Genomic DNA, 26,708 nt, shown 5'->3' with positions numbered 1-26,708 from the left:
CACATATTTAACTGCACTCTCTTCCTGTTCCTCAACTCGCTATCATGTGGCACCGGCAACGTACCAGAGATGACCACATGTTTTGTCTTGGCTCTCAGCTTCCAGCCCAGCTCCCGAAATTCCTGTTTTAAATCCCCGTCCCTTCTCTTACCTATGTCGTTGGTACCAATGTGTACCACGACTTGTGACTGTTTCCCCTCCCCCTTCAGAATCCGGAAAACACGGTCTGAGACGTCACGGACCTTGGCATCCGGTAGGCAACATACCATCCGTGAGTCTCTTTTGCTGCCACAGAACCTCCTATCTATCCCTCTAACTAACGAGTCCCCAATTACTATTGCCCTCCCGCTCTGCCCCTTACCCTCCCGAGCCACAGAGACGGACACAGTGCTGGAGATCCTCTCACTGCGGCTCACCACTGGTATGTCATCCCCCTCAACCGTATCCAAAGCGGAATACTTGTTGCTAAGGGGAACGACCACCGGGGATCCCTGCACGGACTGCTTCCTCCCAGCCACTCTCACCGTCACCCATCTGTTTTCATTCCTCGGAGTAACTGTATCTCTAAAGCTTCTGTCTATGGCCACCTCTGCGTCCCTAATGATCCTAAGTTCATCCAACTCCAGCTCCAGTTCCCTAACACGGTTTTGGAGGAGCTGCAGATGGGTGCACTTCCCACACATGTAATCAGCAGGGACACTGTCGTCGTCCCTCACCTCAAACATCGTGCAAGAGGAACATAGCACTGCCTGCACACCTATCCCCTCTAGATACCTTGCCAGTACCAGGTAGAAACAGCAAAAATGAATTTAAACTCACCCCTGCTCGCCCTTACTACCTAAGCCCTGTGAGCCAAAGCCTTATAGCTCACACTCTGCTTCCCACACACTACACTGCCCGCTCCCGACGCTGCCCGCTGTATACTGCAGCCTACCTTTTATACTTCACGTGCTTAAAAAACCCTTCCCAGACTCCTTCGCAGCCCACTTCCAGTTTTCACTTTAAACTTAAAATACAACTGCAAAAGTAAAGGCCAAAAAAAAAACCACACACTAGCTGACTAATTAAATAAATAAACAATTCAATTAATCTCTCACCAGCACTGCTGCCTCCAATCACTCCCTCTCAGCTTGCTCCAGTGGAACAATGAAGGAAAACTTTAATGTAAAATGTGCATAAAAAGGCAAAGTCCCCTATGAAACTAACTAACGTATGGAGCCAAATACAGCAATTTGAATAGAAAACATGACAAAAGTATTCAACAGCAAAAAGAAGCTTTTTTGAGTACCCCAGGCCTCAGAATCTCCAAGGTTAAACATTCAATGTACATGCAGGCTGCCCATACCAGTAGAAGGGTCTAATTTTACCTTCAAAATGGGCCATCAGAAAATTAAGTGCAGACAATGTCAGTGCATGGTTGAAAGCCTCATTTTCCGTCTGTGCCCTGTGACAATGAGGCTCCCTTCTTGGAATATTGAGATTTGTTTATTTTTTTAATTATCAAATTGAGTTTCATAGAATTTGTACATTGCAGAAGAAGGCCATTCGGCCCATTGAGTCTGCATTGACTTTCCAACAGAGTGTCCCACCCAGGCCTATCCCTGGAGCTCCACATAGGTTGGGTGGATTGGCCATGGTAAATTGCTCCTTAGTGTCCAAAAGATAGCAGGTTAGGGGGATTAGCAGGGAAAGAAGGAAACCCACGCAGACACGGGGAGAATGTGCAGACTCCACACAGACAGTGACCCAAGGCCGGAATTGAACCCAGGTCCCTGGCGCTGTGAGGCAGCAGTGCTAACCACCATGCCACCCGGTATAGAAAACAGTTTGACCTCACTGTGACTATACTTTCCAATTCTGGGCACCTGAAGAATGTGAGGGAAGCTAGAGGAATAAGACAACTAAGAAGGCTGGAGTCGCCACTCAGAGTATAGTGTCCTCCGGCCGGTAGGGCGGAGACAGCACTCGGAGTATAGAGTCCTCCGGCCGGTAGGGCGGAGACAGCACTCGGAGTATAGAGTCCTCCGGCCGGTAGGACGGAGACAGCACTCGGAGTATAGAGTCCTCCGGCCGGTAGGGCGGAGACAGCACTCGGAGTATAGAGTCCTCCGGCCGGTAGGGCGGAGACAGCACTCGGAGTATAGAGTCCTCCGGCCGGTAGGGCGGAGACAACACTCGGAGTATAGAGTCCTCCGGCCGGTAGGGCGGAGACAACACTCGGAGTATAGAGTCCTCCGGCCGGTAGGCGGAGACAGCACTCGGAGTATAGAGTCCTCCGGCCGGTAGGGCGGAGACAGCACTCGGAGTATAGAGTCCTCCGGCCGGTAGGGCGGAGACAGCACTCGGACTATAGAGTCCTCCGGCCGGCAGGGCGGAGACAGCACTCGGAGTATAGAGTCCTCCGGCCGGTAGGGCGGAGACAGCACTCGGAGTATAGAGTCCTCCGGCCGGTAGGGCGGAGACAGCACTCGGAGTATAGAGTCCTCCGGCCGGTAGGGCGGAGACAGCACTCGGACTATAGAGTCCTCCGGCCGGCAGGGCGGAGACAGCACTCGGAGTATAGAGTCCTCCGGCCGGTAGGGCGGAGACAGCACTCGGAGTATAGAGTCCTCCGGCCGGTAGGGCGGAGACAGCACTCGGAGTATAGAGTCCTCCGGCCGGTAGGGCGGAGACAGCACTCGGAGTATAGAGTCCTCCGGCCGGTAGGGCGGAGACAGCACTCGGAGTATAGAGTCCTCCGGCCGGTAGGGCGGAGACAACACTCGGAGTATAGAGTCCTCCGGCCGGTAGGGCGGAGACAGCACTCGGAGTATAGAGTCCTCCGGCCGGTAGGGCGGAGACAGCACTCGGAGTATAGAGTCCTCCGGCCGGTAGGGCGGAGACAGCACTCGGAGTATAGAGTCCTCCGGCCGGCAGGGCGGAGACAGCACTCGGAGTATAGAGTCCTCCGGCCGGTAGGGCGGAGACAGCACTCGGAGTATAGAGTCCTCCGGCCGGTAGGGCGGAGACAGCACTCGGAGTATAGAGTCCTCCGGCCGGTAGGGCGGAGACAGCACTGGGAGTATAGAGTCCTCCGGCTGGTAGGGCGGAGACAGCACTGGGAGTATAGAGTCCTCCGGCCGGTAGGGCGGAGACAGCACTGGGAGTATAGAGTCCACCGGCCGGTAGGGCGTAGACAGCACACGGACAATAGAATCCTCCGGCCGGTAGGGCGGAGACAGCACTCGGAGTATAGAGTCCTCCGGCCGGCAGGGTGGCGCCACCCCCGGCTCAGTGCCGCTGGAGTAGGGTATGTGCGGTGTTTTAGTCTCTTTGATAGTTTTTAAACAGACTCCCCAGCTGCTGTGGGCCTTGGAAATTGTCGGTGTTGCTATGGCGGTGAAAAAAAGGTGTAATGTTATTATAAAGCAGCCGGTAAGCTGGTGAAGAGTGTGGGGTGAAGCGGGGTTTGGACCTGGAGCAGGATGTGTTCCTCAGGCCGGGAGGGTGTCGGTGCTGCAGGAAAACAAAATGTCTGAGCTCTCAGCCTGGGCCTTTGTTACCGCGGGCCAGACTGTGCCCATAACCCAGTGCCTGGGGGCTGGGCTCCACCCCATACCCAGCCAGGGTCCCTCCAGGCAGTCTCAGACTCCCAGCCGGGCCAGGAGCCCAGCCTCTGTCAGGACAGTGAAATCTAACATCAACTGGCTGCAGCCAGAGCTTCTGCCTGAACTAACTTCATACACACCGCGAGTCCCATCTACACCCGAGCTTAAAATAACAGCAATAAGTGTCCTCTTACCAGAAATCCAGGGGTTTGTTAGACGAGGGAATCAAATTTATAATCTACGGCCAATTTAGAAAACGCCTGAAAAACAAAATTGAATTTAAAAGGAATGAATGTTTGTCATCTCGTTCGCTAAATGAAATCGTGCAAGCTGTCCAATGCAGTTTTATTTTGCTACAGTAAATTTTAGTGCTACTTATTCTGGTGTAAACGCTTCCATAATAGCAAATACCTGGCCATGTGAAGTCTCAAAAGTTTTGAAATTCAACAGACAATTGTTTCACTTTTAAAAACATTACCCGGCCTGTTGGAAATGCTTTACTTGTACCCTAAGCCAAGTTCCATCTGTGAAATTAAATAAAACTTACTAAACTCACATTTACTAAATACCTCAACAGACCTAGTCCTGGTTTAAATTAGAATTTGGCTTCAAAGGGAACATTCAGAATCGGATGTCGGTGAAGGTCAAAACCATTTTTGCAGGCAGATTTCATAATGCAATAATATCTTTGTGCAAAAACAGAAAATGCTGAAAATCTCTGCGGGTCTGTCAGAGTTGACGAAGAGTCACCCAGACTCGAAGCGTTAGCCCTGTTCGCTCTACATCGATGCTGTCCAGAGCTTTTGAGATTTTCCAGCATTCTCTGGTTTTGCTTCAGATTCCAGCATCCGCAGTAATTTGCTCATACCGTTGTACTTTTTTTGTAGTCTGAAGAGCTTTGTTATTATATTGTCAAAGTCTTTGAAAGACTACGGTGATTTTTTTGCTAACTATTAGATTCAGAAAATTAGGTGATTTTTATGCCATAGGATAGGTTTATGCAGCATGATTATGCTAATTTTATTGGAAAAACTTTGAAGTTTGCATAAGGTAGTGTTTCATTGTCACAGTAAACCTGTGAACGTGCATTTAACTTTTCGCAATTCCTGAATGCAATGGAAAACTAACACCCAAACTATTGCTTGATTAATGATTTTACATTATCTGCTTTATAAATGTATAAAATATATCAAAGACAATAGATCAGTTTTTATAAGAAATGTGCAGAATCATGGATTGCTAATTTCTAGAAAATTGATTCAATTTTTCAAACTGCCATGATGGGGTTTGAACTGACATCCAGGCCTCTGGATTAGTCCAATAACACAATATGTACACTATCATATTCCCTCAATGTTATGTTGAATTGTCTCTATTCAATTCAACCACCTGCTGATCTGCCTATTTGTCACTTCAGTTAATTTAGCCCAATACCAGACAGTAGATAGAAAATGGGATTTTCTCAATTTGAATGGATCAGTTACTCAGTGTTAGCTAAATTATCAGGGAGCCATGTGCTAAATCCTGCAATAAATCTGTGTAACTTCCAGTGCTTCCAATAAGGCACATTACAAGGCCTGTAGTAACATACATTTGTGAGGGGCAAGAGTCCTTGTCATCACATGTGGATGTTTGATTGAGAGACATTTTGACTTTTGGCGAGAAAATACTGTTTGCTTAGTTTGAATCTCTAGATATTCCCAACAGCTGGTTAAGTAGTCCACTTTAACTTGGCCCAACCAGGTGAAATTGAACACACGACAATAGCAAGCAATTTCAGATTTAGCAAGCACCCTTGGAGAGCAACTCTTTGCAATTCTGAAAATATTCTCAATTTCTGCCACATACTCAGAAAAAAAATCATTTTTGAAAAATCAATCAATGCAACATTTATCATAGGAAGTGTACGTTTTTCAATATACACATAAATTAAGGTCTCTGGAATGGATGAGGCTGAGAGGGAATTTAATTGAGAGAGAGTGGATATGAAGGGCCTATTCCCTTAGCAGGGAAGTCGATAATTGATTTAAAATAATTGGGATGATGTGGTGATGCTGGCATTGGACTGGGGTGAGCACAGTGAGAAGTCTCATAACACCAGGTTAAAGTCCAACAGGTTTATTTGGTAGCACAAGCTTTCGTAGCACTGCTCCTTCCTCAGGTGAGCTGTTAAAATAATTGGCAGAAGGATTAGAGAAAGTTGAGGATTTTGTCACCCAGTAGATGGTCGAGGTCTGGAATTCTGCATGAAAGAGTAGTATAGGTAGAAACCCTCATACATTTAAAGACACTTGGTTCTGCATTTGAGGAGCTGTAACTTACAGGGCTACGGTTAAAGAGCTTGTAAGTGGGGTTTGGTTGGATAGCTCCATCTTTGGGTGGCACAGACACACTGGGCCAAATGGCCTGTGCTGTGTGCGCTATGTTTTTTGCCATTCAGATGTGAATGGGTTGCATACAACTTGGAGGAAAATTGATTTGGTCATAGCAATATGACTTTTCAATTAAACTGAGATAGAAGCAAGGCTAAGCAGTGTTCTGAAAAGCAAATTCTATTTTCATTACAAGTTTCCAAGATTTTTACTGTTGTTTTAGGGATTGCATCCCATCCTTCTACTCGGTTATAATTAAACTGACTGGTTTAAAGTGAAATCTGTTTTTATGATGTGGGTTAATGGGCTTTTCAGCATGCTTAGGAGACAATATTCCATGATTCTGTCCGATTTATTCTTGTAAAACTGTTCATTGGTGATCTTTGAGGATTCATTTTTCAAATTTATTCTGTGAATAATATTGAAATAGCTGAGGAGCAAGCTGGATAAGATCTATGGGTTTTAGTAGACTTATAGAGGTTTACAGCATGGAAACCAGACCTTCGGCCCAACTTGTCCATGCCGTCCCTTTTTTTTAAACCCCTAAGCTAGTCCCAATTGCCCGCATTTGGCCCATATCCCTCTATACCCATCTTATCCATGTAACTGTCTAAATGCTTTTTAAAAGATAAAATTGTACCCGCCTCTACTACTACCTAGTAGCTTGTTCCAGACACTCACCACCCTCTGTGTGAAAAAAAACTGCCCCTCTGGACACTTTTGTATCTCTCCCCTCTCACCTTAAACCTATGCCCTCTAGTTTTAGACTCCCCTACCTTTGGGAAAAAATATTGACTATCTAGCTGATCTATGCCGCTCATTATTTTATAGATCTCTATAAGATCACCCCTCAGCCTCCTACGCTCCAGAGAAAAAGGTCCCAGTCTATCCAGCCTCTCCTTATAACTCAAACCATCAAGTCCCGGTAACATCCTAGTAAATCTTTTCTGCACTCTTTCTAGTTTAATAATATCCTTTCTATAATAGGGAGACCAGAAATGTACACAGTATTCCAAGTGTGGCCTTACCAATGTCTTGTACAACTTCAACAAGACGTCCCAACTCCTGTATTCAATGTTCTGACCAATGAAACCAAGCATGCCGAATGCCTTCTTCACCACTCTGTCCACCTGTGACTCCACTTTCAAGGAGCTATGAACCTGTACCCTTAGATCTCTTTGTTCTACAACTCTCCCCAACACCCTACCATTAACTGAGTAAGTCCTGCCCTGATTCAATCTACCAAAATGCATCACCTCGCATTTATCTAAATTAAACTCCATCTGCCATTCGTCAGCCCACTGGCCCAATTGATCAAGATCCCGTTGCAATCGGAGATAACTTTCTTCACTGTCCACTATGCCACCAATCTTGGTGTCATCTGCAAACTTACTAACCATGCCTCCTAAATTCTCATCCAAATCATTAATATAAATGACAAATAACAGGGGACCCAGCACTGATCCCTGAGGCACACCACTGGTCACAGGCCTCCAGTTTGAAAAACAACCCTCTACAACCACCCTCTGGCTTCTGTCATCAAGCCAATTTTATATCCATTTAGCTACCTCACCCTGGATCCCGTGAAATTTAACCTCATGCAACAATCTTGCGGTACCTTGTCAAAGGCCTTGCTAAAGTCCATGTAGACAACATCAACTGCACTGCCCTCATCTATCTACTTGGTTACTCCTTCAAAAAACTCAATCAAAATTGTGAGACATGATTTTCCACTCACAAAGCCATGCTGACTGTCCCTAATCAGTCCTTGCGTCTCTAAATGCCTGTAGATCCTGTCTCTCAAAATACCTTCTAACACCTTACCCACTACAGATGTGAGGCTCACTGGCCTGTAGTTCCCAGGCTTTTCCCTGCAGCCCTTTTTAAACAAAGGCACAACATTTGCCACCCTCTAACCTTCAGGCACCTCACCTGTGACTATCGATGATTCAAATATCTCAGCTAGGGGACCAGCAATTTCCTCCCTAGCCTCCCACAACGTCCTGGGATATACCTCATCAGGTCTCGGGGATTTATCTACCTTGATGCGCTTTAAGACTTCCAGCACCACCTCCTCTGTTATATCTACACTCCTCAAGACATCACTATTTATTTCCCCAAGTTCCCTAACATTCATGCCTTTCTCAACAGTAAATACGTTTAAGAAATATTCATTTAGGATCTCTCACAGCTCTAGTGGATCCGCACACAGATGACCTTGTTGATCCTTAAGAGGTCCTACTCTCTCCCTAATTACTCTTTTGCCTTTTATGTATTTGTAGAAACTCTTTGGATTCTCCTTTGCCTTATCTGCCAAAACAATCTTGTGTCCCCTTTTTGCCCTCCTGATTTCTCTCTTAACTCTACTCCTACACCCCCTATACTCTCCAAGGGATCCACTTGATCCCAGCTGCCTCTGCACGTCATGTGCCGCCTCCTTCTTCTTGACCAGGGCCTCAATATCCCGAGTCATCCAGGGTTCCCGACTTCTGCCAGCCTTGCCCTTCACTCTAAGAGGAATGTGTTTACCCTGAACCCTGGTTAACACACTTTTGAAAGCCTCCCACTTACCGGACGTCCCTTTGCCTTCCCACAGACTCCCCCAATTAACGTTTGAAAGTTCCTGCCTGATACCATCAAAATTGGCCTTGCCCCAATTTAGAATTTTAACTTCTGGGCCAGACCTATCATTCTCCACAGCTATCTTAAAACTAATAGAATTATGGTCACTGGTCCCAAAGTGATCCCTCACTAACACTTCTGTCACCTGCCCTTCCTTATTTCCCAAGAGGAGGTCAAGTTTTGCCCCCTCTCTAGTCGGGCCATCCACATACTGAATGAGAAATTCCTCCTGAATACACTCAACAAATTTCTCTCCATCCAACCCTCTAATACTGTGGCTGTCCCAGTCAATGTTGGGAAAGTTAAAATCTCCGACTATTACTACCCTATTTTTCTTGGAGCTATCTGTAATCTCCTTACATATTTGCTCCTCAATTTCCCGCTGACTATTTGGGGGCCTCTAGTACAACCCTATCAAAGTGATTTCCCCCTTCTTATTTCTCAGTTCTACCCATATAGACTCAGTGGATGAACCCTCGGATATATCCCCTCTCAGTACAGCTGTGATGTTTTCCCGAATCAAAAGTGCAACTCCCCCTCCTCTCTTACCTCCTGTTCTATCTTTCCTATAGCATCTGTACCCTGGAACATTGAGCTGCCAGTCCTGTCCCTCCCTTAGCCATTTTTCAGTAATTGCTATAATATCCCAGTCCCACGTACCCATCAAAGCCCTGAGTTCATCTGCCTTGCCCGTCAGGCCTCTTGCATTGAAATAAATGCAGTTTAATCTAGGCTTCCCTTGCTCTCTGTCTTGCTTTTGCCTGATCTGTCTGGTACTAGGATTATTGACACTGCCTTTATTATTTAATGTGCTCTCTTTAACCTTCTCTTCCATCTCCCTACTGCTTTGGGTCCCACCCCCTGCCAAACTAGTTTAAACTCTCCCAAGTGGCTCAACACTTGATACTCAACACTTCTAATCATTATGGAGCTGTAATCGGCAAAGGAAGCAGAATGCTAAACTGTAGAGGCAAACAGAGTACAAGTCTGAGGACAATGTGCTCAAACAGTTTCCTTCTGGATATACTACATCTTGGTGTATGTATGTACGTGTGGTTAATATGTTAATAGGCAGGGTGCTGATGTACAGTTTGCTGTTGTTTCTCAATACGTGGCTAGTGATGCACTTGCATTTTGTGCATTTCCTTTCATTCTCCTCCCCACCCACCCCCCCAACCAAATAATTCATAAATCGGTGTGCACTCTTCAGTTTGAAACTGACATTTTGTAAAACTTTGTCCATCTCTGCAACTGATGGTAAATAAATTATTGGTAAATTGTTAATAAACCTAGAATCTTGGATCAGAGGAAAGCTAAAGGCATGTGTAATTAATGCAATGTTTAAGAAGTTATAGAATTGTCATTTAACAGTCTCCCTTTCCTCCACCCATCCAGTAAATGTTTCAATGACACAATATGGTGTGTCTGCTGTGTTTTTGTCTCTCAATGGCCACTAAGCTGTGCTGCTCCAAGCGGTTGTTTTCTAGCTCCGTAATTGTTGAGGTTGTTTTAATGTATCTTTGTGTCTGTGTGAGTGTTTTATTAGTTCATTATCAGCAAATTAACCTTCTAATGCTATTATTCACCTACCTCCTATAAGATGCTGCTTAAAGCATACCTCTTTCACCAAGTGTTTGGTCACCCACACTAAGGTCTCGTTCTTTGGTTCAGTGTCAATTTTTATCTGATTATGTTCCTGTGAAGCGACTTGGGACATTTTACTATGTTATAAGTTGGACAAATGTGTGTTGTGCCATCCTAATGCCTTACAGTTCTACAACCTTAATTGTAAGTCCCCGGTTGGAATGAGAAGATACATAAGGCATTGAAGTTTGTTATATTTGTAGAATTTTGCATTGTGACTGACCTAACTGTTCTCATTTGCAGGCTTATGTTTATACAAGATAACGTTCATGGAAAGGTGTAAGGCAAAGTACTTTATTGGCCATCCAATTTGATTTTAGTGGAAGTTTCTCAAAGCACTAACAGAAATGGGTATGAGAATTAAACTGCACAGTGCTGACCACCCTAATAACCTTCTTAAGGAACTCAATAAGTTTAGGCTATCTGAAACCATGTGCGATGTAATAATTGTGGTTGGCAACCGGACATTTTCAGCACATAAGTCAGTGCTGGCCTGTGCCGCTGGCTACTTCCAGAAGCTCTTTCTCAATTCTGAGGTTAACACTGCAAGAACATACGTGGTAGACTTTATCACCCCGGCCAATTTTGAAAGAATTTTGAATTTTATCTATACAGCTGAGCTTTTCACTGATCTCATCAATGTGGGTGTTATCTATGAGATGGCAGAGAAATTGGGCATGCAGGATCTCCTGAAGGCTTGTTACTCTACCTTCCCTGACTTGGAAAAAACAGAAACCAACAAGCAGACGGTGGGATCGACTGAAGGCTATGTCCCTCTAACCGGGACCTCGAATGACCAAAATCCCCCCATGTCAGACTCCAGAAGCCAAGGCCCACAGTTTTGTCAAAACAGAGGTTATATCATGCAGGTTGAAGTAGGGGAGAGTTTTAAAAGTGAAGAACAAAACCTTGTGAATGAAAATGGTCCGACTATGCCAGTGATGTACCAACAGTCAACAAAAACTGAGGATAACCTGGAAATGGAATACAGCCAGTCTGCATCAACTGAAAATGTGTCTCTGGCCTCTAGTAAAGGCCCATGTGAGCTGTATGAAATACAGAGTAATGGATATTATAATCAAACCAGTTTATTGATGGCAGGAGAATCTCTCAAAGAGAATAGTAGTTCCTGTGTCAGTAACAGTGATAACCTCCAGGTTCATTCAATGAAGGAAATGGAGTGCATGCAGTTTGAAGGTATTGAGCAAGATGGCCTTAATTTTGATGACCACCAAGAGAGCAGAGGCCCTTCTGAAGAGATAATTGAGCTAACAGATGATAGCGAAGATGACAATCTTGTCTGTGTTAAGGATGTTAATGGTGAAGGTAAGAGCATGCCATGCCAGGTGTGTGGCAAGGTCTTACCGGCCAACATAGGGCTGCTTAGACAACATGGTAAACTACACATTGATACAAAAGAAGGGCTGTGCACAGTGTGTGGCGCCAAGTTCACTGACAGAAGCTCGCGAATCACCCACGTTTTGTCTCATGTTGGAATCTTCCTCTTCTCATGTGACATGTGTGAAATGAAGTTTGTGACGCAGTGGCAAGTGGCTGGACATAGGAAAGGGAAACCACATGACACTAACATTATTGTACAGCCAAATACCATCCTGCCGGCTGAAGCTAATTTTGGGGGTTCTCCCACAGAACTGTTTTGTGCTGTCTGTGGAAAGGCCATAAATAAAGACTACCTTGCTGTGAAAGAGCATATCCTTTCTCATCTCGACATGAAAAGTCTGTCCTGTTGTGTCTGTGAACAACCGTCTAGATCAGTCTGTAGCCTAATGTGGCATGTTTTGTCCCACATGAACATATCAATATTTTCTTGTTCTGTATGTGGTAATAGCTTTGTAGATCGAACTGTTCTTGAGCAACACATGGCCTCACACCAGGGTATGGAATATTTATATGAATGTAATTTCTGCAGTAGAAAATTTCGGTTAGAAGCCTCTTACCAAAACCATGTGAAGATACATAAGAGGCATAATGTAGATGGCACAAAAGGTCTCATTGCTCAACACCAGTGGCTCAAAAAGACCTTAACAACGTCACCATCAGACGAGTCTACAAGTGATGGACATATGCCTGGTGTACACCAAGACACTCTTCTGACCCTTCCCTCAAACCAAGTCAAGATCAACTCGAAAGGGAACTGGTACGAATGTGAATTTTGCGGGAAGAGGTTTTCCCATTCTAGCGAGTTTCAGTATCACCTGCGAATCCACTCAGGAGAGAAACCCTATGAATGCAAGCTGTGCCACAAGTTCTTTAGGGGGCGATCGACTGTCAAAAACCATCTAAAGACCCATTCAGGTGCCCTCATGTATTGCTGCACAGTTTGCCAGAAGTACTGTCCCACCTTGAACCTTATGATTAAACACGTGGAGATGCACAAAGATGGAGGCCTTCCTCCTGACTTTAACATTGCGCAGACTTTTATGTACATTGTACATTCCAAACAGCCAGTAAAAATGATGGACTAACACTTGCGTGAAAAAAAACCAGTTCCAATGTTGGTTTGAAAACTGTATTCAGACATAGACATCAAATAAAGTCTCATTTTAATGTACAGTGGAACCTTCAAAACTCAGATCACTTTTTTAAGGATGGTGCCAATAGACAGAATTTAAAATAATTTTTTTTTTAAATTAAATTTATAAACATTGCTGCCTTATAGTGCTAACTTTACTGTATAATAAGGTTGTTGCTTTATCTTTTTTATGTGGGGTACTGTGCCAAAATCAAATGTCTGCACTGCATTTTGTTTTTTTTTGTTGAGGGGATGTGGATGTTGCTGGCTGGGCCAGCAGTTATTGTCCATCCCTAATTGCCCTTGACCTGAGTGTATTTCAGACGGGCATTTAAGAATTAACCACGTTGTTGTGGATCTGGAGTCGCATGTAAACCAGGCCTGACCGGGTAAGGATAGCAGATTTCCTTCCTTCAAGTACATTAGTGAACCAGATGGGCTTTTTTTATAACAATCAACAATAGTTTACTGGTCATCATTAGACTTCTAATTCCAGATTTTTATTGAATTCAAATTTCACCATCTGCTGTGCTGGGATTCGAACCTAAGTCCCGAGAGTGGGGTTTTTCAAAGTGGGGGTTACACGCAGGGATGTCGAAAATGGGTTGATGGGTATTCGGTTTTTTTTTTAAATGCAGGATATTCTGTCCTTTTCAAAACCTGGCGAAATGTTCTGTGATCCTGTTCAAAAGAAAAGCGGGATGTTCTGTTTATAGTGCACATTTTGTAGCAGGTGGCATGACAACGAGGATCTCTCAACTCAGGCGATGACAGAGCCAGCATGAGGAGGAAAAGATTAGTATTGGCTGATAGAATTCAGGTTTTGTGCACTTTATGAAAGGAAAAGGGAAGAAGGTGTATTTTTAAATGTACAGTAAATCCCATTTAGATTGCGACTCGAGTCACAAGGGGAAGCCATTTTGTAAAAGTGGGTCGCAGGAAAATAAGTTTGAAAGCCACTGAGCTAGAGCATTACCCTGTGTCTCTGGATTACTAGTCCAGTGATAACACTTCTAAACCACCACCTCCTGTGCTGCACTGTAGTTTAAGCATCAGAATCTATGCTAGTGCAGGACCGTAGCTCCAGTGATTGACAATGTTCTGCTTCAGGATCAAGGCGTCCAAATGTACTCGATTACATAATACAGTTCATTGTTGATGTCACAGTCTCCCAAGGAATTGACAGTCTGGGCCAGTGGAGGTGGCCACCTAATTTAGGCGTGCACTATTCTACACGCCCAACCAGGGCTATTTGAAAGGGGCTCATAAGATCTGCTATAATGAATTTGAATGTCTACCATCACAGGCAAGTCATATGCATCCGTTAATGTCAGAAATTGTGCATTATAATACAATGCTTTAGCAATACAGTGATTTCTGCCTTGTCTAACTTCTCACTCATGTAGGTCCTCCAAATGGACGAGTAGAACTTTGAACCCTCCCACCCCTTTCAGGAAAATCCACATGTAATTGATGAATTTCATCAGCTTTCTGAGCTGTCCGGCAGGATAATTCGGAGAGGGTTACCTTCAGAAACCAGCATTTGTTCCTACTGTGTAGAGATTTCATGTGATGGTTCTCCAATGGGTAGCAACAGAGTCTGGCTTGAGCCTGCTGTGCCACCCATCTCATGGAGAATGTGTGGAGCCTGTATTGAAAATGAGCAATCATTTGTTTTACCTTAATTTTTTAATTCCGATTTGATAAATCCAGAAGTGCATGGAGACGTTTTAATCCATTGCTGAAATGGTAAATATTATGTATGTATGTATGCAAAATGGGGATTTTATTTTCTGATGATGTGATCCATTACATTGCGATAAAGAGCCAGTGAACTTTCAAGTCATTTGTCATAAAACCAATTAATTCTGCTCTTACCCTGAAACAATATCCAACAGTTGAGCCACAACAACTGAACACCACTCAATGGTATCCAATACCAAGAATTAAATTTAAGGTAAAATCTTCAGAATTCGGATGAAATTTGCTAACCCACTTCAGCGCTACTCTTGCAGCTTTAATGTCATGTGAAGATTTTGACTGTCCTAGATTGTGAACTCTGCTTTATTCCCTCTCTATTAACCCTTAAAAACGCCAGCAGGTGACAGTTCAATTTTCCATTCATTGTCTTGCACAAAATACCACTTTATCCAAATTGTTGCTTATGTTTGTCACTCAAAACATAATTTTCCCTAAATATAAACAAATACATCAGTGTTAATTTTGTTAGACCGACTGGAGTTGAAGTGTAATCATTTTCAGGTTCATATTGGGCCTAGTCATCCATCACTTGCATCTATTCACACACATTTACATATATTTGGCTCCCCTGATTGCTCAGCTAGTTGAAAGCAACATTTAACTGAGCTATACATAGCAGCGAAGGCCATATGTATGATTTCTGGTCAGTCCTCATTCACTATTGTCGACTAATGTGCCACTTGCTAGTCAGATTAGAAACAGCAGGGTACAGAGGATGAATATGTGGCTGGAAAGATGGTGTGAGGGGGAGGGTTTCTGATTCCTAGGGCATTGGGACCTGTTCTGGGGGATGTGGGACCCGTACAAACTGAATGAGTTACATCTGGACAGGACCGGGACTGATATCAAAAATATTTGGAAAGGAAAAGAAATGTTAAAAGTGCTTACCTCAAGATTTTGTACCTAAGTGCTGGAGCATTCGAAACAATGGATGAATTAGTTGCACCGATAGATGTAAAGTGGTATGATATAGTTGGCATCACATAGACATGGCTCCAAGGTTACCAAGGATGGGAGCTAAACATTGAGGGCTATTCAATGTTTAAGAAGGACAAACAGAAAGGAAAAGGTGGTGGAGTTGCATTGTTGATCAAAGATGATATTGATACGATATTGAGGAATGATATTAGCATTGATGATGTGGAATCTGTATGGGTTGAGTTAAGAAACAACAAGGGGAAAAAAACATTGGTGGGGGTGGTATACAGACCACCAAACTGTCGTGGTAATGTTGGGAAAAGCATTAGACAGGAAATCAAGGATGCATGTGTTAAAGAAACACCTGTGCTTATGGGTGACTTTAATCTACATATAGATTGGGAGAGTCAAATTAGTCACAGTCCAATAGAGGAGGAATTTCTGGAGTGTATACGGGATGGTTTTCTGGAGCAATATGTTGAGGAACCATCAAGGGAACAGGCCATCTTGAACTGGGTGTTGTGCAATGAGAAAGGATTCGTTGGCAATCTAGTTGTGAGAGAACCCTTGGAGACGAGTGCCCATAATACGGTAGAATTATTTGTCAAGGTGGATAGTGATGTAGTTGATTCTGAGACCAGGGTCCTGAATCTCAATAAAGGTAACTATAATGGTATGAAGCACGAATTGGCCGTGACGGACTGGGAAACATTATTGAAAGGAAAGACAGTGGACAGGCAGTGGCAGGCATTTAAAGAATGAATAGGTGAGCTCCAGAAGTTGTTTATTCCTGTTTGGTGCAAGAGTGCTAAGGGAATTGTGGCCAAACCATGGCTTACAAGGGAAATTAGAGATAGTATCAGATTCAAAGAAGAAGCGTACAAATTGGCAAGAAAAAGCAATAGACCTGAGGATTGGAGCAGTTTAAAATTCAGCAAAGGAGGACCAAGGGATTGATTAAGAAGGGAAAAATGGACTATGAAAGTAAGCTAGCAGGGAACATAAAAACTGACTAAAAGTTTCGATGAATTTCTGAGAGAAACAAGTTTTAGTGAGGAGCTGAAGGAAATCGGCATTAGTAGAGAAATGGTTTTGGGGAAATTGGGATTGAAGGTGGATAAATCTCCAGAGTACTTAAGAAAGTGGCCCAGGAAATAGTAGATCCATTGGTGGGTTATTTTCCAAAATTTTTTGGACTCTGGACTGGTTCCAACAGAAAGGAGGATAGCTAATGTAAGCCTGCTATTCAAAAGGGAGGTAGAGAGAAAACAGGGAACTATATGTCGGTTAGGATTATATTCACTGGAGTTTAGAAGAGTGAGAGGGGATCTCATAGAAACTTAAATTCTAACCGGGTTAGACAGGGTAGATTCAGAAAGAATATTCCCGATGGTGGGGGAGTCCAGAACTAGGGGTCATAGTTTGAGGATAAGGGGTAAACCTTTTAGAACTGAGGTGAGGAGAAATTTCTTCACCCAGAGGGTGGTGAATGTGTGGAATTCACTACCACAGAAAGTAGTTGAGGCCAAAACATTGTGATTTCAAGAAGAAATTAAATGTAGCTCGAGGGGCTAAAGGGATCAAGGGATATGGAGGGGAAGGGGGGGGGGGATCTAATATTGAAGTGGAGGAAGTTACAGTGCTTTGCGGAGAGAGTAGGACAGTGGGAACATTCCAAAGACATGGGATTGAGAACCTTCTCCTGTACTGGGAGCCTCAGTGGTTCTGTGGCAGGTTTTGAATAGGTTTATGAATGTTCAGTTGGTGAGTGCATTGTGTAGTGTGGCAGTGAGCTGTACTGACTAAGTTACCCAGGAGGTTCCAGGACCCAATTGTTTGGTCTGTGTAGATGTCTCATGGGATACTGGGGAAGGCACCAAGAGCATTGGGCTTGGGAAAGAAAAGGTTCACAGGCAGAATTTCTTTTTTGAAGGAAGAGACCTGGGAGAATACATAGACAAATGGTTGAAGGTGGCAGAGCAGATTCAGGATCCTGCACTTTATAAATAGAGGCCTATAGTACAAGGGCAAATAAGTTATGATGAAACTTTCTAAAATGCTTATTCAGCCTCAACTGGGTATTGTGTCCACTTTAGGAAGAATCTGAAGGCTGTGGCAAGGGTGCAGAAAAAAAATTAGGAGAATAGTTCCAGGGTGAGGGACTTTAGTTATGTGGGCAACTAGGCTTATTCTTGGAGAAGAAAAGGTTGAGAGGAGATTTAATAGTGTTCAAAATCATGAGGAATTTGGATAGTGTAGATAAGAGAAACTGTTCCCATTGGTGGAAGAGTTAAGAACCAGAGGACACTGATTTATGGTGATTAACCAAACCAAAGGGACACGAGAATGTTTTTTTTTTGTACACACGTTAGGATCTGGAATGCACTAGTGGAGACAGAGTCATATCACTGCTTTCAAAAGAGAATTGGATAAACACCTGAGGAAAGAAAATTTGCAGGGTTCTAAGGAGACAGACTGATGAGTTGCTCTTGGCGAGTGTCCACACTGACACCATCGGCTGAATGGCTCCTTTGTACTGTAAACATTCTGTGATGCGATTAAAAAATGTTGCAATTTTGCTTCACTAACTAGGAATTGAATATAGCTCCTCTACCAGGAATGCCAACACCAGCATCGTGGCAGGGCTGGGTTTAAATCTGTGATTGTCTACATGCTGTTGAATTCCCAATCTCTTCTGTGCTGCCAGGGTTGGGTATCAAGCAGAAGTTAAGTGCTTGCCACCAGCAGGGAGGGTAACCAGCCTCATCTTAAGCTACTCTTGTACACCTCCCAGTGACTTGATTCCAGAACATTGATGGCAGAAGCGTGGGTTTCAGGATGCCAAGCTATGGATGGAACTTACTGAGGTCACTATTAAACAAGGGAAAGGAGGGAATTACTAAGAGCCCCAGGCAAAGGTTCCAAAGCACATAGTGCAAGGCAGGACCAAGGTTAAATAGAGTAACTTTGGGATTTCAAAAGCCCATTGGTATAAGGAAAGGGGAGTTGAGGGAGGTAAAGAGCTCTGTAGTTTTGAGGTCCTAGCACGGATTAATTTTGAGTACAGTACTTGCGATAGATCTTGCTGTGGACAAAATTCCTCCTGTAGATAACCCAGCAAAAACATTAACGAGTACAGGTGAGGTTTCCTGCCTGGAACACCAGAAGACATTCCATTCCTTTGATTTCATTATAGGAGATGCAGGAATGGGGATTGGTATGTGTTAATTCATACTCGTGCAAGAGAATGTGTCCTGAACAAGGTTATTTTTATTGAAGAGGATTTAATTCAGGTGATTGGAAAATAATTAAACTCGGGAGCTAAGTTTCCAGTATGGGACCTCAACATTTTAAGATACAGTTAATCTGACACCTCTTCTTAAAATAACCTATATTAAATGTAATTTACACTTTTTGTAAAAAGAAAAATTGGGATGTTACCACTGTTTGACTCCTTAAAGAAAGTTTGTGTCACACGCAAGTTGTGGAACACCAGCATCATGGGTGGGATCCTAAATGAATATTTCTCATCGCTACTTACTGTTGAGAAAAGCATGGATGTTAGGGAACTTGGGGAAATAAATAGTGATGTCTTGAGGAGTGTACATATTACAGAGAAGGAGGTGCTGGAAATCTTAAAGCACATCAAGGTAGATAAATCCCCGAGACCTGATGAGGTATATCCCAGGACGTTGTGGGAGGCTAGGGAGGAAATTGCGGGTCCCCTAGCCGAGATATTTGAATCATCGATAGTCACGGGTGAGGTGCCTGAAGATTGGAGAGTGGCAAATGTGCCTTTGTTTAAGAAGGGCTGCAGGGAAAAGCCTGGGAACTACAGGCCGGTGAGCCTCACATCTGTGGTCGGTAAATTGTTGGAAGGTATTTTGAGAGACAGGATCTACAGGCATTTAGAGATGCAAGGACTGATTAGGGACGGTCAGCATGGCTTTGTGAGTGGAAAATCATATCTCACAAATTCAATAGAGTTTTTTGAAGGGGTAACCAAGAAGGTAGATGAGGGCAGTGCAGTTGATGTTGTCTACATGGACTTTAGCAAGGCCTTTGACAAGGTACCGCATGGTAGATTGTTGCACAAAGTTAAATCTCACGGGATCCAGGGTGGGGTATCTAAATGGATACAAAATTGGCTTCTTGACAGAAGTCATGATGTGGAGATGCCGGCGTTGGACTGGGGTAAGCACAGTAAGAAGTCTCTCAACACCAGGTTAAAGTCCAACAGGTTTATTTGGTAGCAAATACCATAAGCTTTCGGAGCACAGCTCCTTCGTCAGATGGAGTGGATATCTGTTCTCAAACAGTGCAAACAGACACACAAATCAAATTACAGAATACTGATTAGAATGCAAATCTCTACAACCAGCCAGGTCTTAAATGTACAGACAATGTGGGTGGAGGGAGCATTCAACACAGGTTAAAGAGATGTGTATTGTCTCCAGACAGAACAGCTAGTGAAATAAGTCCAGGAGGCAAGCTGTGGGGGTTACTGATAATGTGACATAAATCCAACATCCCGGTTTAGGCCGTCCTCATATGCCTAAACCGGGATGTTGGATTTATGTCACATTATCAGTAACCCCCACAGCTTGCCTCCTGGACTTGCAGAATTTCACGAGCTGTTCTGTCTGGAGACAATACACATCTCTTTAACCTGTGTTGAATGCTCCCTCCACCCACATTGTCTGTACATTTAAGACCTGGCTGGCTGTAGAGATTTGCATTCTAATCAGTATTCTGTAATTTGATTTCTGTGTCTGTTTGCACTGTTTGAGAACAGATATCCACTCCATCTGACGAAGGAGCTGTGCTCCGAAAGCTTATGGTATTTGCTACCAAATAAACCTGTTGGACTTTAACCTGGTGTTGTGAGACTTCTTACTGTTCTTGACAGAAGCCAGAGGGTGGTTGTAAAGAGTTGTTTTTCAAACTGGAGGCTTGTGACCAGCGGTGTGCCTCAGGGATCAGTGCTGGGCCCACTGTTATTTGTCATTTATATTAATGATTTGGATGAGAATATAGGGGGCATGGTTAGTAAGTTTGCAGATGGCACCAAGATTGGTGGCATAGTGGACAGTGAAGAAAGTTATCTCCAATTGCAACAGGATCTTGATCAATTGGGCCAGTGGGCTGATGAATGGCAGATGGAGTTTAATTTAGACAAATGCGAGGTGATGCATTTTGGTAGATTGAACCAGGGCAGGACTTACTCAGTTAATGGTAGGGCGTTGGGGAGAGTTACAGAACAAAGAGATCTAGGGGTACATGTTCATAGCTCCTTGAAAGTGGCGTCACAGGTGGACAGAGTGGTGAAGAAGGCATTCGGTATGCTTGGTTTCATCGGTCAGAACATTGAATACAGGAGTTGGGACGTCTTGTTGAAGTTGTACAAGACATTGGTAAGGCCACACTTGGAATACTGTGTGCAATTCTGGTCACCCTATTGTAGAAAGGATATTATTAAACTAGAAAGAGTGCAGAAAAGATTTACTAGGATGCTACCGGGACTTGATGGATTGAGTTATAAGGAGAGGCTGAATAGACTGGGACTTTTTTCTCTGGAGCGTAGGAGGCTGAGGGGTGACCTTATAGAGGTCTATAAAATAATGAGGGGCATAGACAAGGTAGATAGTCAATATCTTTTCCCAAAGGTAGGGGAGTCTAAAACTAGAGGGCATAGGTTTAAGGTGAGAGGGGAGAGATACAAAAGTGTCCAGAGGGGCAATTTCTTCTCACAGAGGGTGGTGAATGTCTGGAACAAGCTGCCAGAGGTAGTAGTAGAGGCGGGTACAATTTTGTCTTTTAAAAAGCATTTAGATAGTTACATGGGTAAGATGGGTATAGAGGGATATGGGCCAAATGTGGGCAATTGGGATTAGCTTAGGGTTTTTTTTTAAAAAAGGGCGGCATGGACAAGTTGGGCCAAAGGGCCTGTTTCCATGCTGTAAACCTCTCTAACTCTACAACTGGTTCTTACATCAAATGCGAAGACATGTCAAGCAGTGACGAGCAGGTCATTTAGTCTTCATTTGTTCCCTCTGACCTGGGATCAGAAGCATGTCATGAAAGAGAGACAGTATAAATCCAAGTCTTGTGATCCAATGCATAACATCTGAGTAATACGTTGTGCTGGTGTACAGGGTCATTATTGCTCAGGCTAAACTGACCCTTATATTTTTCCCTGTCTTTAAAGGCTGGGGCCCTTTTCTCTCAAAGAGGTTAAGAAGTGAACTGATACAATAGGCCTTTCAAATTATAAAGAGGTTTGCAAAGGTCGATGCAGAGATGTTCCCACTTGGGGTGAGTCCCAAACAAGAGGCTATAACTATATGATAGTTACTAAGAAATCCAATAAGGAATTCTTCACCCAGAGAGTGGTTCGCATGTGCTGCCCTAGAGTATGGTTGAGGTGATCCGAACATTTAAGGGGAAGCTGGATAAGCACATGATGAAGAAGGGAATTGAAGGATATGTAATGGGGAATCGCATTGTGCATGATCAGAAGAGAACCCCAGCAGATTCGTTTCAGTTTCTCAATTGTGGCATATCAGAGTTTGAATGTGGTCCGTGGGACCAAGTACCACAACAATGATACAATAGGGTATTGGAGGAGCTGCATTCTATCTAGCTATATTTCACTGAGAAAATTTATATACATGTATGCTTAATTGTTCGTTAATGTTATGAAAAGTAGTTCCAGCAGCTCAATGCAGAAGGCACTGTATTTCAGGATAAATGACATATCTACTAATCTACATTACATTACTATTCTCAATGCTCTCATTAAGCTTGCATCAAATAAGTTGCCCTGAATACACTAAAGCAAGTAACTATATAAATCCTGCAGAATAGTTAAATATTGTAGACTAAGTAGTGATTGCATTTCATGCTTTGCCCTCTGACCATTGCAATGGAATTAATATCTTACAACATGCTTCTCCCTCCTCCCACTGCATATTCACTATTAACCACTGCAAACAAAGTCATTAACAATAGTGTGTATTTCCTTCTCAAGTTTTCAATGTTCGTCCCTCCATAACGTCCACTTGACGCGGATTGATTAAAGAGACATCAACTGCACCACTTGATTTTCCCATGGGGAAACAAGCTTGCTGTTCCTTAAAGAAGGGGCTCAGCAGGTGGTTGTTGGTGGGATGGGGAAAGGAGAGCCGTGGTAGAGTTGTTATGATCTGGAACGCATTGCCTTGAAAGGACGATGAAAACAACTTCAGTAGTAATGTTCTAAAGAGAATGGAATAAAATACTTGAAGGGGAAAAATACAGGGCTATACGGACAGAACAGGAGTGGGGCTAATTGGATAGCACTACCAAAAAGCCAGCACAGACAAGAAGAACCAAATGGTCTTATTTTGAGCTGTATCATTCTATGATTCCATTAAATTCTTGATTCCTATCTCTACCAACAATAGCCAATTAAAAATTAAAAGAATAGAGTCCCCTCCCCTCCCCCCATGGTTTTATTGGGCAAATCTACTCTGATGTGTGGAATTAAGCCAAGGATAAGAGCCAGGCTTGATCCGTGATCTGAAATAGCTGACCTTAGCTGGAGGGATGATCACAATCCTGTAATTATGCTGGAAAGTAAGCATATCCATTGTGAGCAGGATCAGACTTGGCTACGAATTCACTAATGGTGAAATAGTCCACTAGCACTTACCATCTCAGCTCCTGAATGAAGCCCATTGAACCAAACCCCAGCAAAGAGGGGAATGTAATTAAACTTCATTTGAATTCCTACGGCCTCAACATACATAATTTAAAATTGTAATGATGTTTCATTAGAAGTAAGGCAGTCTTGTGGTTCAGATATCCTTTGAATTTTGCATAAATGTCATTTGAACCATTCAGCTGTGAATTGGCCTTTTATTTCACACAAACAAGTAATTATGTTCTTCTAACACATTGCTTCTGACTCTCTGATTCAACCCGAGATCCTTGTATGGTTTCAATGTTGTATTTTACTTCGAGTATGATCAGTCTTTCCATGTTGCATTTGGTACGTTTGAATTATTTGGATGCCTGCAGATCGACCAAGTGAAGTTCCCAAAAACATAACTTCAGTGATGACCATCTGTGGCAATGGACCATGTTTTTGTAGCGATTGTCTCCTGTAATTCACCACAGAGTGGGCTGATGATCCTCTCTACCAGCTGCTGTAAAAGACTGGGGTTAGAAGCACCTAAGTTCCCTTCCCATTGAAAATAACAGGTCTTTGGGTAGGAAAGAGTCAAAAAAACTGTTGGAACTTTTGTTTTTCAAATATATTTTAATATTTAAAATATGTATTGTGTTTGATTTTAATAGTGCTCAAATCTTATTTGCGAGATTTAAATATTTTGCTGCATAGCAGAACTTTGTAAATACTTGGACTGTTGCTGACCTTTGTCTTGTGACACTGGATGTTTTACAGTACTGTTTTGTTGCCAGCAAGTGGCGCTGTTGCACGCATTAAATCAACAACTTAATACACTTGGAGCCTTAAACACAGCCGAACAGCTTAAGGTCCTTGACAAGAGGGGCAATTGGACACCAAGCAAGAATTTGAGAAAGGTGGTTCGAGGAGATGAATGACTAGATCCTGAGGAGGCTTTTAAAAGTGGGAGATATGAAGCAAGCTGGAAGTGCTTAGGAAGAGTATTCCAGAGTTAGGGCCGCCAGAATCAATAGTTTATCTGTCGGTTAGAATGGGTTCTATTGTTTTACCTGTCGTTATTAAGCTAATTGGCCCATAGCTGCCGTGGGTCTGTTTTGTCAGCCTTTGTAAGTTTTACTTAGGTTACTTCTCTCCTCCAATATCCAAAGATTCCTCATGGTAGCTAGCGTTCTGCAAATTTCCTTCCTTGTCTCATAAACACTCGGATAAATGCCTTTTGACCCAAAGGGATTTCTTTTGTCTTAGATTCTTATAGTTTATCAAGTGTCTTTGTCGTATTGACGTCAAGATATTCTCGTATATTGCACACATCACAGAAATTGGATAACAAGTTTGTGCCATCATCTCTTGAATTTTGCACATCGTTTATCTGACTAGACCATTCATTAAAACGCCTTTCCTTATTTAACGCAGGTCTTACCTGCATGTTATATGTGGATGGGACAATGCTTTGGATTGTCACTTTTTGCTAAGCAACCAGCTCAATGCTTGCCAGGGACACACCACAAGCTTGTGAAGCTGAATCTGGTTTATGTCAGCGTTGACACATGCTTAACACTTATTTGGATAGGTACATGGATGGGAAAGGATTAGAGGGATATGGGCCAAACGCAGGCAATTGGGTCGAGCAAGAAGGGCACTATGGTCGGCATAGACCAGTTGGGCTGGACTGCCTGTTTCAGTGCTGTAATGCTCTCTGACTCTGTCTCCTTACCTTCTATTTTGCTCGCGTTTGGTCTTTCTAATGCCTTTCACAGCCAAACTAAGAGAACCTCAATCTTAAAAAGAACATTTAAAGGAAATTAGACCTTTATTTGTCTGTTTGTAATAGCAGTGGACGTATCTGCGCTCTTCACCTTGCAGTTTTACTCATTATTTCCCTCTTTTTTGTTTGTTCTTTATGAATGTTGATGAAAAGTCCCTCTCCTCCCCGACGCTGAATACGAAAGTCGAGGCTGACGCATCACTGCAGATCCCTAAGCCTTATTATGCTGTGCATTACTGGACACCATGGTGTCCCTTGTGCACTTCTGCTCTTTACAACTGAAATATGAACCATAATGAAATATTAAACTGTTTGTCACCACTGCCAGACTGAGACCAATGGACATCTGTCTAATGAAGCAATACCTCAAGAACGTCTGTTTCAATCTCCTGACTATGGAAAATTTATTGCTCTGATGCATAAAATTTCGAGGTGGTCAGCAAGGGCAACAGTTTAAGCACACACAAATTGACTTCACCAACATCCAATCATTCATCGGCTTAATGAAAGTACATTGTTTCGTTTATTTGTGTGCACAGTTTTATGCGCGATCTTTTCGCTGTGTTGTTAATTTTCTAAAAACGTGGAATTCCTGTTTTTGTCCAATGTGAGCCTCCAGCCTCGAAGACGATAACAATCTTTCCTTCCAGTCCGACCCTGCTGGAACATTCCAGATTTAACTTTTTTGCACTGAAATCTCTACAGGCTCCATTTAAGAAGTCTCCAGATTTGATGACTACTTCCGCGCTGTCAACATTACAATTTAGATTAGCCGCATTCTCGCAACAATATTAGGTCCACTGAGGCCGTTGGTTTTAGCCTCGATCTTGCCACCATCTCCATCGCCCTCCCAAGCTCAACTAGATCCAGCAAAATGTCAGAATTCTTTACTCGCTGGATTCTCAACACAATTCCACCTTGTCTAAACCTCTGCCACCTGTGCTCTGTCCCACTCAACCCCATCCTCCTGCAACGGCCCCTTGTCCCTCTATTCAATGAATTTGAAATCCTACCCTAACTACAAGCCCCCCCCTCGCTTCCCCGGTGGTCTCACCCCATCCTGCGTCTGCAACCCTGTGTTCCTTCCTTCCCTCTCCTCGGGTCTTTTGAATTTTCAGCTATCTCCGTCCTCTCTCAATCTCAGAAATTTTACAGCGAAGGAGGCCATTTGGCCCGTCGCATCTGTACCGGCTCTCAAGCACCACAACGCTGTGTCATTTCCCTGTCTTTTCCCCGTACCCTTGCACATTGTTTCCGTTCAAGTAAACATCTAATATCCTGTTAAATGCCTCGATTGAACCTCTTTCCACTACACTTCCAGGCAGTGCATTGCCGACCCTAATCACTCGCTGTGTGAAAAAGTTTTTCTTCCATCGCATTTGCTTCTTTCAAAAATCACTAAATCTGTGCCCTGTCGTCCTTAAGCCTTTTATGAGTCCAAACCGTTACTCCCTAACTATTCTATCCAGTTCTTTTTTGAACATCTCAGAGTCATAGAGGTTTACAGCATGGAAACAGGTCCTTCGGCCCAATTTGTCCATGCCGCACAGTTTTTAACCACTGAGCTAGTCCCAATTGCCCACATTTGGCCCATATCTCTCTATAACCATCTTACCCATGTAACTGTAAATGCTTTTTAAAAGACAAAATTGTACCCGCCTCTACTGCCTCTGGCAGCTTGTTCCAGACACTCACCACCCTCTGAGTGAAAAAATTGCCCCCCTAGACCCTTTTGTATCTTCCCCTCTCACCTTAAACCTATGTCCTCTAGTTTTAGACTCCCCTACCTTTGGGAAAGGATGTTGACTATCTACCT

The 26,708-nt window shown here is 43.4% G+C and overlaps 2 protein-coding genes across 3 annotated transcripts in view; both read left to right on the top strand.

Moving 5' to 3' along the window:
* prim1 (DNA primase subunit 1) overlaps nt 1-26,708 on the top strand; it is a 728,932-nt gene that overhangs the window by 557,693 nt on the left and 144,531 nt on the right. The gene's annotated exons all lie outside the window — the stretch shown is intronic.
* LOC144482039 (zinc finger and BTB domain-containing protein 39-like) lies at nt 3,316-16,703 on the top strand. Of its 2 annotated transcripts, XM_078201322.1 has the most exons (2): nt 3,316-3,414; nt 10,841-16,703. In XM_078201322.1, the coding sequence occupies exon 2, from the start codon at nt 10,885-10,887 to the stop codon at nt 12,709-12,711; it is 1,827 nt and encodes a 608-aa protein (XP_078057448.1). In that variant the 5' UTR covers nt 3,316-3,414; nt 10,841-10,884; the 3' UTR covers nt 12,712-16,703. The 2 variants fall into 2 exon arrangements, with proteins under 2 accessions (XP_078057448.1, XP_078057447.1); XM_078201321.1 differs by lacking the exon at nt 3,316-3,414 and having other exon boundaries at nt 9,896-16,703.

Source organism: Mustelus asterias, chromosome X (genome assembly GCF_964213995.1).
Source record: "Mustelus asterias chromosome X, sMusAst1.hap1.1, whole genome shotgun sequence".
Classification (NCBI taxonomy): Eukaryota; Metazoa; Chordata; class Chondrichthyes; order Carcharhiniformes; family Triakidae; genus Mustelus; species Mustelus asterias.
Note: the sequence above shows the minus strand (reverse complement) of the source record. Positions and strands in the feature narration are given on the sequence as shown.